The sequence below is a fragment of the Gobio gobio genome, assembly GCF_949357685.1.
Source record: "Gobio gobio genome assembly, chromosome: 9".
Classification (NCBI taxonomy): Eukaryota; Metazoa; Chordata; class Actinopteri; order Cypriniformes; family Gobionidae; genus Gobio; species Gobio gobio.
The window spans coordinates 33,576,782-33,589,856 of NC_137115.1; the positions used below are offsets into that span (position 1 = coordinate 33,576,782).

Sequence of the window (13,075 nt, forward strand, 5' to 3'; positions counted from 1 at the left end):
CCATCTCTGGCTGAACCTTGCCGAAATGCGGGATGCTGACAAAGTGCGCTTTCTTGATGCCCCCATTTCGCAAGGTGGTCTCTTCAGCAACATTGTCGAAGACTTGCCCAGCAATTCTTGCCAGTCCAGAAGCAGACTGAGGCAATCAACCACATCCTGCTCCAGCGTGACACCTCTGCCACCAGGCCGCTGTGGAGCATTCGGCCAGAGACAACACCCTTCCCACCCTATTGAGCTTCCCGCAGGAAGGCTACGCTTCCCGGGTTGGGCCCCAGTGCTGCCCCTCTGCTGGTACGCCGTACGTTATCCATTGGTGTCGCTCACATGGAGCCTGGCTACATTCAGGGGCAAACATTTTTAGAGGCTCCTGGGGCATATGGCATCTGCAGCCATCATCACACCGATCTGTCACCTTACTTTCAGCCCGTGGTCAGACGTTGCCTTTCTATGGGCCAGAGTTCTCTTAGAACAAGTGTCCAGGCACGTTGTTTGAACAAGTATGCAGCCCGGGGGAGGCAGACACAGCCCTTGCGTTGCTATTTCCTGTTTGCGCCCTGCATGTTTACGTGGACCACACACAGAGCTTCAAAAGTTCTGAGCAGCTCTTTGTCTGCTTTGGAGGTAAGCAGAAGCGGAAGGCTGTCTCCAAGCCTAGGTTGTCCCACTGGATAGTGGATGCTATCACCTTGGGATTGGTTTGTACCAATCCCAAGGCGAGCCATGCCCACTTGGAGTGTTGCCTCCTTTTGGGCGTTGGCGCATGGCGCCTCTTTGGCAGACCTTTGCAGAGCTGGAGGGAATGGAGTCTCAGCATAAACCTGAATAAGTGGATGCATTCCGCCATCTTATATACCCGTATGTATGGGGGAGTGGCTTGGCATGCAAATTCCACTCACTAATTCCACTGGCCGTCAACTCAATGCACAGCACAAATGATGAACACAGTGTTATTTTAGTATCATTGAGACACGATTATAGTTTTTATTCATTCATTTGGAATTAGCTTGTATTTTTTATATTAGCAGGATTAAATAAGTTTAAGGTCTTTTATATTTTATTGATATCCAGCCTCAGTCATTTTTTTTTGATAAAAGTATTATGTTAACATGAGGTAAACATCAATTATGACCGAAAAATAAGAAAACGCCTTGCTGCTTTTTTTATTGCCTTTTTTCCCTATCACATGTTTTAGTAATCATCATAACTTAGGTATCATTAGAAAGCTAAAAAATGCTATTGAAAGCGGACATTGTGGTACCATGAAAACGGTACTTTAAAACCTTTTAGCTCCCCCTAGAGGGCGGTGTCATGTTTCATATTCCAAAATGTATTTGAACTATTTATTTACTCAAAAAAAAAATTCTAATCTTGACAAAACACATATCGTCAGAAAGGTCTGAGACTCAAGGTTCCTTATTTGGTGACTGTTTTGAGATAGAAGTGATATTATGACAGAAATGTATTCATTTATCACAGGAGAATGCGTTAAAAAATTCAATGGAATATGATTTTATAGTCGTTTTAGAGTAAACATTTTGTACAATATATATTTTGTATAAAATCTTTTTTTTTTGTTTTTACAGTAAACTAAAACTAAAATTCTATTTTTTACACTTTCATTTTTTGAAGTGCTTTCACCTCAGCAATAATCTGCTGAGTGTCTCAGCAGCAAACTTAGCATTCCCAAGCAACCATTTAAATTGGGATAGCGCATTTTCACGTCTATGCCCAAAAAGTGTGGTGACAGTTAACTGCATGAGTATATCTCACTCACCACAGAGTGTCGGCGACCTCCACTGCAGGACAACCCCGGCTTCACGGCACTCTGACGTGTAAGCCTCCAACACGTCACACAAACACTCGTCCACATTGGACCCGCAGGCGCACAGATCATACACACATGATGCAAAGAACATTTCGGGTGGCACCACCTTATGACAACGCTCAAACATGGCCGACTTCAGCACTGTGCAGCGAGCATTTGCAGTCTTACGAGCAGAGTATCCAGCCTCCTTACACGGATCAATGTTTTTCACATCAGAACACTGAACATTTGAATTTCCACTGCCCACCTGCAAGGAAAATAATATTTAACATTTGAAATACATTAATAAGTAATTATAATACAAGATTGCGTGGCTAGCTTGCATTCTTCAGACATGTGGAGCCTTGGTATTCAAACAGGGAAAAACAGGTTTGAAAATGAACACATTCCAATCCCCTTCCCACGCTGTCACATTTCTACTTTTTCTGTCAACTACTAACCCACATATCAATCACATACAGCATGAAGATGTTTTAGTGTTTTAACCTTCCAGTTGTTTCCGAAAGCTGCTTCGGATGTGGCGATTTGTCTGTTGCGAAGTTGCATGTCGTCCTGAGGGAAGTTATTGAAGTTGCCACATAAACCGCACATACGCTTCTTGTAGGTACCAGGAACGCTAACTTCCACATGAGACCGGCCATTCCATAACACCTTAAATCATAATCATCAAATAAACAAATGAAAAGTGCTATCAAAAATGTATACAAAATATGACAAATTAATGAATGTGGGCAATCCATAGAGATAGTGTGGTCTGGGAAGAATTTGATGAGAAATGTTTGAATTCATATTGAAATCTCAGTTTTGATCTTTAGTATTTTAGCAAATCTGAGCTCTAGATTGCCAGAGTCTTTTTTCTCAGGAGAAAAATCTGAGCAAGAAACTTCTCCAAACATCATCTCATTGCAAAAAAGAAACACTTCATATTAAGGAGATCTTGTTCATAATGTTTCTTTCCTCTAGAAGATTGAACCCAGAGTGAATTCATACAGAGACTGTACCTTCAGCCCAACATTAGTGTTCAGAAGGATGGTGTTGGTCTTTCGCTCAAGGTAAACATACGGCTCTTTAAGAAACGGCAGGGACACGGGTTGATAATTAACCTGATGGATCGAAGGAAAAGTTGTCAATATTCAACACTGAAAAAGAGTCTAAAGAATAAAAGTGTCTAAAGAAAAGCTGAAGGTAAATTGATAAACAGGGTTTTCACTAATCTGGGGTTCACAAAGAAACTGCGCGAGTTGATGAAAAGCTGATAATTAAGGACATCATAAACATATAAAATTGAAATAACTAATAAAATAAAAAAATCTAAATAAAACACTTACTAAAAAAGATTTACCTGCATGTCATGTGACCATTAAACAAAATGAGAGAACTGTAAACAATGCAAATGTGTTTTTAAAATATTGAAATATTAAATTAAAATCTCTGGTGGTACTTCAAGTAAATATTTTAGGTCAAAGCTGATTTGGTTGACATAAAAGTTTGGGAATCCCTGATTTAGCTATTTATATCAGCTATTATATTCATCACATTAGAAATAGAAATAGAAATGTGTAAGAAAGAATACCGATCACAAACTATTATGCAACTGTGACAATGACATCATTACTCGGTTATATTTTGAATAGTGAACATTCCATCATAAGTGAATTAAAAATGATAAAAATACTATTAAAAAAACAAAAAAAATAGTCAGAAAGTATACATATAAAAAATAAAATTTATATGGTGTATTATAAGTATTGTGAAAAAAAGCATTGTAAAGGCCCATTTACACCTGTAAACAGAACATTATAGGGAACTGGTATGGACGCCAGTATATTTATCGTTATAGTTATCATTCTTGGTTTGAACAGGCGTAAAGGCATATTACCTTGACAATCCAGTCCTGAAACAGCTGCACCACAACATCTCCAATAAACACGGTCACTTCTTTAGTCCAAGACACTCCCCTACGTCCTCGGTCATCATTAGACACATGGACACTGGGACACACACACACACACACACACACACGTTGGGTTTCCATGTTTCATGGAGACCTTCCATAGACATAATGATTTTTAGGCCCCACTTTATATTAGGTGGCCTTAACTACTATGTACTTACATCAAAAAATAAGTACAATGTACTTACTGTGTTCATATTGTATTGCAAAACACCTTTGCTGATATTGAGGTGGGATACAGGTAAAGTTATGGACAGGTGTGGTGGTATGGGTAAGTTTAAGGGTAGGGTTAGGTGTAAGGGAAGGGTCAACAGTGTAATTACAAATGTAACTACAGAAATGAATTACAGATGTAATTACATGAAGGTATTTTTAAAAATGTAAGTACAATGTAAAAACATGTATGTACACAATAAGTGCAATGTATCAAATGATTAATTAAAATGTTAGTACACAGTAGTTATGGCCACCTAATATAAAGTCGGTCCGATTTTTATACTGTACAAACTGTATATTCTATCCCCTAACCCTACCCCAAAACCTACCCATCACAGAAAACATTCTGCATTTTCAAAAAAAAAAATAAATAAATAAAATGATTCATAAAATGTCCACATAAGGACAAGAATTTCAGATATTGCCATCTTTGTGGGGACATTTTGTCCCCATAACGTAGGGTTTACTTGGACCACACGCACACATGTCTGTTTAGACTACTTTTGTGGTGTTTTTATGTTGCTAACTTCCATTTTTGTGTGAACTATCCCTTCTAATGCACAGTATACAATACTCTTCAAAAGTTGGGGTAGGTAAGATTTTTGAACAGTTTTGAAAATAACCGTTTTCTATTGTAATATATATATAATGTTGAAAACAGTTGTGCTGTTTTATATTTCTGTGGATTTTTTTTGAATGAATAAAAGTTCAAAAGAACAGTATTTATTTGAAATTGAAATATTTTGTAACATTATAAATATCTTTACAGACACCTTCTGATCAATGTAATGCATCATTGCTGAATAAAAGTAAATAAAAAAAAATAATAAAAAAAAATAAATAGTATTGACTGAACTTTTGAACAGTAGTGTAGATGTGAGTAAGAGAATATTCTGAGCACCTGAAGTCTCCTCCCATACAGTCGTGAGCCAGAACATATGTGCACGTCCCCTGGAAGTTCACCATCTTTCCATCAAACGTTCGATAGTGAGGGTCTCCAAACACAATGCAGGTGGCAGGGTGGGGAATGCAGTGAGGACAACACATTCCAGGAACTACAGCCAGAGTTTCATCCTACAAACACACAGATGCTACTGTATATCCAGATATATTATACCTGAGAGGGGCCCTAGATGTCCTTGACAGTCATAAATGTTATCACTAATATAGTAGTATACTGATTTGTGAGTCTGCAGGGTTTTAGTCAAATTTAGGGCTTTTTCAGACATGCACAATTTAAAATAAAACCATAAAGGGGGGGGGGGGGGAGTATTGTTTATGGTAAACATCCTAAAATTACAGTAGAAACCATAAAATGACTGCAAAAAACAATTATTTAAACAACTTTGCAGTTCAAGTAATAATATTTTTGACAAAATTGGTTTAAAGTCTAAAATGTGAAGTTAATAATTATATCAATCTTGTTTTTAAGAAAAGGGATGAGTAAAATATGATTAAATATAATATTCTAGAACCATATTATTCTACATTTTTGAATGCATATTCGTTTTTGTTTAGTTATCACAATAAGCCTCATCTCAAGTCCAGGTTTTCCATCCCCAAATTTAAAGGGATAGTTTACCCAAAAAATGAAAATTAACCCCATCATTTTCTCACCCTCAAGTCATCCTAAGTGTATATGACATTCTTCTTTCATACGAATAAAATCTGAGTTATATTAAAAATGTCCTGGCTAATCCAAGCTTTATAATGGCAATGAATGGCTGTTTGTGTTTTGAAGTCCATAAAAGTGCATCTATCCATTATAAACGATATCCACACTGCTCTGGGAGGTTAATAAAGGCCTTCTGAAGCGATGCGTTTGTGTGAGAAAAATATCCAAATTTAAAACTAAACGATTATAATTTGTAAAGTGTTAAATATGGATATTTTTCCATGTGGATATCTTTTATAATGGATGGTCTTTTTTGGACTTCAAAACAGAAACAGCCATTCACTGCCATTATAAAGCTTGGAAGAGCCAGGACATTTTTTAATATATCTCTGATTGTATTCGTCTGAAAGAAGAAAGTGTTCATATACACCTAGGATGACTTGAGGGTGAGTATATAATGGACTAATTTTCATTTTTGGGTAAACTATCCTTTTAAGACCCGTTGAAATGATAATTAAGACCATTTATACCATTTATACCATACCTTATACCATTTAAGATATTTAAGACTTTTCATGACCTTAAATTTGATAAAAACTCATTTAAGAATTTTCAAGGACTCACGGGGACCTACATTTAAAAGCCTGTCGACCTTTCAAACCATGTGATGTCCTCACAAATATAATCTCAAAGGTGCATATCGTCAACTCACCGATGCACATGTGAGCGTTGGGCATCTCTGGGTTTGGCAGTGCACGTCTCCAGACACACAGGTGCAGGACGTACACTTGTCCACCTCCCAGTGGTCATTGTGGCGGTACAGCTGTCCCTCATACGCACACTGTGCACCAGTGTCTATGTAGTGCACTACAGTTGTGATTCCTTTGCACTCTAGACAGCACTTCCCAGGGTTCTTCACTTTGACTGATCCATCCGGACAATCAAGAGGAGGACACTCCTGCAGATCACACTCGATGTGCCCTTGCTAAAACACACACACACACACACACACATTAATTACTTTAAAAATATGCTTAATACTGCATTAAACAATCAATAAATGTGACTCTAGAGCTTTTGGTGCAGATGCAATTCTGTTCGACATTAGAGTTTGGTTCGTTTGGTTGATGTGAGAGTTGTTTAGCCTCGCATTCTTTAGCCAATCATTCACATATTGCTTCTAATAAACTTATTACAATTATATCTGATGAAATAGTACGATCATCACATGATACTTTTTTGCTTAAAGTGCTATAAGCAGCAGCTATGCTAATTCTTCTCCTTTTGCTTTCCTGTTTGTTTCTATATTGGGATGCCCATCCTGAGGCTAACTATAGATTGCAGCAGCTCCGGTTTGGAATCAGCATTTGCAATCATTCCAGTCGCTGCGGACAACTGAGAAGACTTCAGACCCAGCTAACAAAAAATATGTTCTAATATGTTCGCTGGGCAACACGGATTTTCAACTCCCTCCAAAGATTTTATATGGGGTTGAGATCTGGAGACTGGCTAGGCCACTCCAGGACCTTGAAATGCGTCTTACGAAGCCACTCCTTCGTTGCCCAGGCAGTGTGTTTGGGGTCACTGTCATGCTGAAAGACCCAGCCACGTTTCATCTTCAATGCCCTTGCTGATGGAAGGACGTTTTTACTCAAAATCTCAGGATACATGGCCCCATTCATTCTTTCCTTTACACGGATCAGTCGTCCTGGTCCCTTTGCAGAAAAACAGCCCCAAAGCATGATGTTTCCACCCCCAAGCTTCACAGTAGGTATGGTGTTCTATGGATGCAACTCAGCATTCTTTCTCCTCCAAACACGAGTTGAGTTTTTACCAAAAAGTTCTATTTTGGTTTCATCTGACCATATGACATTCTCCCAATCCTCTTCTGGATCATCCAAATGCTCTCTAGCAAACTTCAGATGGGCCCGGACATGTACTGGCTTAAGCAGGGGGACACATCTGGCACAGCAGAATTTGAGTCCCTGGCGGCGTAGTGTGTTACTGATGGTAGCCTTTGTTACTTTGGTCCCAGCTCTCTGCAGGTCATTCACCAGGTCCCCCCGTGTGGTTCTGGGATTTTTGCTCACCGTTCTTGTGATCATTTTGACCCCACGGGGTGAGATCTTGCGTGGAGCCCCAGATCGAGGGAGATTATCAGTGGTCTTGTATGTCTTCCATTTTCAAAAAATTGCTCCCACAGTTGATTTCTTCACACCAAGCTGCTTACCTATTGCAGAGTCAGTCTTCCCAGCCTGGTGCAGGTCTACAATTTTGTTTCTGGTGTCCTTTGACAGCTCTTTGGTCTTGGCCATAGTGGAGTTTGGAGTCTGACTGTTTGAGGTTGTGGACAGGTGTCTTTTATACTGATAACGAGTTCAAACAGGTGCCATTAATACAGGTAACGAGTGGAGGACAGAGGAGCCTCTTAAAGAAGAAGTTACAGGTCTTTGAGAGCCAGAAATCATGCTTTTTTGTAGGTGACCAAATACTTTTTCCACCATAATTTGCAAATAAAATCTTTAAAAATCAGACAATGTGATTTTCTGGATTTTTTTTTCTCATTCTGTCTCTCATAGTTGAAGTGTACCTATGATGAAAATTACAGGCCTCTCTCATCTTTTTGTGATGAGAGTGGGAGAACTTGCACAATTGGTGGCTGACTAAATACTTTTTTGCCCCACTGTATAAATAACGTTTTTGTACTATTGTTTTGAGAACATTTTTAAAGACCAGATAACTACAAAATAACTTTCTATTAACATTACTGGGAGAGCGTTTGTTCATAACTTTGAGAGAACCTTGCCAGAACGTTAAACAAAGTTCTGAGAAGGTTATCTGGGGATGATGCCAAATGTGGATTGACTTACAAAACTATTAAATATTATCCTTATATGGTATATTATCCTCGTACTGTACACAAGATGTAATTGCTGCCTAACATGTTCATTGTGACGTTAACTAACCTCATGATGAACTACTATAACTCATTACTTTGACACGCTCATCTCTGACTAACAACTTCCTGATAAAATTGACATAACCTGAACAGTTTCCTTTTTTTTAGTGTTTTGCTTTAAATTGTGTTAGTGTTTCTCCTGAAATGGTTTCCTGATAGTTCCATTTTAGTTTCCTCACTTTGCAGATGCAGGTGATACACTCATTCTCCTTGTCTGTCCATCTCTGTCCATTTGGCACGTGGGTTTTGTCATCCTCTAATACACACTCTGAGACAAACACACATACAAGTGAGCACATACACTGGAAGAAGCGACGTTGCAATATTTCTGATAGCGAGACTCTGTACCATTACAGACGGGGCAGCAGGAATCAAGGGGGGTGTGCTGATCATCTGGAGAGCAGTGGAGAGGAGGGCAGCCCCGATGAACACACGTCCACGTCAAATCCTAAACACAAACATAAACATCATCATCATTTCATATAATTGGATAAATGCACATAGCTTTACAAAACAGCAGTGCGTTTTGATACCTTGCACTGACAGGTGAAACACGGATCATCAGTGGCCAACACTTCATTACCGATCAGCGTAGCGGTGCAGTTACTGAGGGGCTCTGAAACCACAAGAATGAAACAATCATCCCACAAAAACATATAGCTTAGAATCAAATGATTCAACTATATGAAAAAGATTTGAAAATACTTCTTCAAAGAGTCTCATATTGTTTAATCTTGTGTTAATCAATGTACTCAAATACTAGTATTTTCAAAATACCGAAAATATGTCTGACCTAAAAAAATACAGTGTAAAAAAAACACAATTTGAAAATTGGATTCAGCATGTACATGACTTATATCACTTAAAATGTATTTTTGCTCATCTGAAATCAAATATGGCATTTAATACAAATATGTCTGTTTTCAATAGGATCGACAGCCCACCGCTCATTATAGCAAAATAAACAGTTATTATTCCACGGCTCTACGGAATACTTGATTGACCGACTGAATGTACAATATCCCATTCCATAAATAAATAAATAAATGGGCATGAAATACATACTATAATATACTATTATATTATTTATTAATATCTTTAAGTAGCTTTTTTCTACAGTTAACTTTAAGTTTTAGTAATTTTGTCATGTGCTTTTATCAATTTCATTAGTTTTTTAATATTTCTATTTAGCTTTTTTTTCAGTTTTAGTTTTAGTTATTTTAGTACTTTCACTTACACTTATTTATTTAAGTCAATTGCCAAGGCAATTTATTTCAGCTTTATTTCAATTACCAAAAAAATTTTTTTTATAGATTTAGTACACATGATAACAACACTGATACGAATTTGACTCAAAATTATTTGGGCAAAACTTTACAATAAGGTTCATTTAGTTAACATTAAGTACTGTAATACAAACTAACAATAAAACTATATAAATTAACAATAATGTATTATGAACAAATATAACTTTGTAAAGCGTTACCAATTAATTTAATATGTGAGAAAAAAAGAGACTATATAGTTATACGAGAAACATGAAACTATAGCACAGCAATGAAGAAAATCTGTTCATAGCAAATACTAACGTGCACAGACAGGGCAGCAGGAGTCAGAGCTGTGTAGGATATTCTGTTTAGGACAGTCCACCAGACTCGGACACTGCTTCCTGTAGCAGCGTAAGTGCTGTTCCCCATCTGGCATCACCTACAACACATACACAACACCGTAAAGCAAGCAAAACAGCATATGCACACAAAATGTTGTGATGAGCCATACCTCACAGGTGCAGATCTGACAGGGGTCACCAGAAGGGTAGAAACTCTCTCCAGGGCCGTACACACGGCCTTCAAACACACAGTCTGACAGAAGAAACGCACACATTTCAAACGTTAAACTTCCAAAACAAAACTATGCATGCACAAAACTGTTTGCAGGGATTGTAGTTGTACCTGTGCACACTGGGCAGCATTCTCCCGGCACGCTGATCTGGTTTAGACAGGTGGAGAGACAGTGGACCTCCGAACAGGTTGTCACTCCATCCACACACATACAGGACATGCAAGGACCACTGGATGGAACCCAGGTACTGCCTTCACGGTGCTCAATGCCATAATAAAAACAGCCTGAGAGAGAAACAGCTCGGCTTAGTATCACTTATTTTAAAGTCAATCAAAGTATGATCTTTAAAGGGATAGTTCACCAAAAAAAAGAAAAATCCAAATCCACCTTCGGGAACACAAATGAAGATACTGAAGAAATAGAGATTTCTGTCCTTCCATTGAAAGTCTAGTTGATTCCACTAAACATTCATAAAGAGATCGTAAAATAAATCCAAATGAATCGATTGCTTTTATCCAGGTTTTCTGAAGAGACATGTTTACTTTATATGATGAACATATTTGATTTAGGCTTTTATTCACATATAAACATTGATCAGTGAACACTGTTCACAGTATTCTTGATGCACAAAGACCAATGAGGTTCATTCTCTTGTTTTGTGAATCGCATTTGAGCTTTCACAAGGACCAATGAGGTTTGTTCTCGCCAAGTAAATACGGCTGAGCTTCTTTTTATATTCTTCTTTATATGTAAAAATGACCTAAATGAAATCTGTTCATCATATAAAGCGATCATGATTCTTCAGAAGACTTGGATTCAAATGGATTTATTTTACCATCTCTTTATGAACGTTTGAGTTTTGGGTGAATACATTTTCAATGGAGGGACAGAAATGTCATATATTTTATAAAAAATATCTTAATTTGAATTACAAAGATGAACGAAAGCCTTATTGGTTTGGTGAGAAAATCATGAAAGAATTTACATTTTTGGGTGAACTATCCCTTTAAATAAATGTATTTCAAATACACCAAGTGAAAAGTAAATATACTAAAATGTATTTGAAATACATTTTTTTATGTTAAGTATACTACAAATACATTTACATATATGTACTTAATATAAAATACCTTGCAATTTTACTTTTTGGTATACTAAATTGATATACTTAAAGTCTGCTAAATTTAGTTATCCGGAAATAAATAGTGCTGAATTCCAACTGAAGATATCCTTAAGTATATTTGATTGTGCTAAAGTGGAACTATTGCAAGTATAGTTTAGGTACACTTTAAATATATTGCATTTAAAGACTGATATTATACAGATACATATTACATATACATATACAGATATAGATATACATATTATCCTTATAATAATAGTGAAATTAAAACCCATTTTAGGCTTTATATTACGAAATATGCATTGTGCAATAAAGAAATAAAGTTTAATTATAATATTTATATCAGTAAGTCTCAAGCGATATGTCAGTAAATATGTTAATGGATTTGTAGTATACTTAGATTGAAATAAATGTATTTTAAATATATTTTGGTATACGTTTTTTTCACTAGAGCAGATAAGTGTTAATTTTTTAATATATGCACAAATAATATGACTAAATTTAATCAATTAAATGTATTTCATTAATACATTTAATTGTATTGATTTGTAATTTGATAGTAAATAATAATAATTTATAAAGTACTCATTTAATGGGTCAATCATTAATCTTCAAGGTTTTGTATTCACAACCCTAAACACATTACACATGACCAAAAATGTTTAGTATATCACAACAGAGGTAATTTGTATACAGAAATTTTAAAAGTACAGAAGCAAAAGCAGATTGTTAGTCAAGGGGTCACAGAAAGGCCGGGCAATTATCAAGAAAAAACTAAACTGATCCAAAGAAATTTGACTAACATTATAAGTCTATGTCAGGGGAAGAAAATAAAATGTTAAATGTCCAAATGGATGTGTCTGTACCTCTGCAGCGGGGACAGCAGGAGCCGAGATCAGTGACCTGATGCATGCAGGTCAGCTTAGCACACCTAGGACCTACACAACTCACCTCACCATCCTGAAACACACATTTGTAAACACTGAACCTTTCTAGCAGTCAAATCTCATGGAGGATGTTGAGGATGAGACGCTAATTGTGTGTCTTACCAGACAGGTGCAGTTCAAGCAGGGGTCAGTGGGGAGGGTCAAGCTCTGTCCCTCTTCATACTCCTGACCTTGTTGAACACATACTGTGAGGCCAAAGAGATCATAGGTCAAACTCAGATCAGAAAAATCAGAAAAACACAAACTCACAACTAAACAGACAAACATGTTTTTTCCAGCGCCTAGTGAGCTGAATTGATCTCAATAGAGCTTGAAGTTTTTTTTTTTATACCGTATACCATAACAGCATACTGTTTAAATACCATATTTAAGTACTATGATATGTGCAGGTACTCGTGAGAAAACACACTACCGTGGTAAAAAATATTACATTGTATTATTACATTGTATTAACATTGGCACTTTTTCGTTCATGTATTGTTGCTAGCGTAAAATCATAATAAATTAATCTGAGACAGCAGTGTAGAAGTTTTATTTTATTTTTATTGTATATTATATTATAATTTTTTCTTTAACTGTAGACAGTAGGAAAAA

At 36.7% G+C, this 13,075-nt stretch overlaps 1 protein-coding gene across 1 annotated transcript in view; it reads right to left on the bottom strand.

Moving 5' to 3' along the window:
• kcp (kielin cysteine rich BMP regulator) overlaps positions 1–13,075 on the bottom strand; it is a 57,268-nt gene that overhangs the window by 2,423 nt on the left and 41,770 nt on the right. The window contains exons 32-45 of the mRNA XM_079825324.1: positions 12,584–12,666; positions 12,401–12,494; positions 10,522–10,695; positions 10,349–10,431; positions 10,159–10,276; positions 9,103–9,185; positions 8,918–9,017; positions 8,749–8,837; positions 6,323–6,595; positions 4,897–5,069; positions 3,705–3,816; positions 2,827–2,928; positions 2,312–2,476; positions 1,775–2,072 (exon numbers count right to left, since the gene is read on the bottom strand). Of these exons, the coding sequence (XP_079681450.1) occupies positions 1,775–2,072; positions 2,312–2,476; positions 2,827–2,928; positions 3,705–3,816; positions 4,897–5,069; positions 6,323–6,595; positions 8,749–8,837; positions 8,918–9,017; positions 9,103–9,185; positions 10,159–10,276; positions 10,349–10,431; positions 10,522–10,695; positions 12,401–12,494; positions 12,584–12,666 (1,947 nt within the window). The remainder of the gene's footprint in view (positions 1–1,774; positions 2,073–2,311; positions 2,477–2,826; positions 2,929–3,704; positions 3,817–4,896; positions 5,070–6,322; positions 6,596–8,748; positions 8,838–8,917; positions 9,018–9,102; positions 9,186–10,158; positions 10,277–10,348; positions 10,432–10,521; positions 10,696–12,400; positions 12,495–12,583; positions 12,667–13,075) is intronic.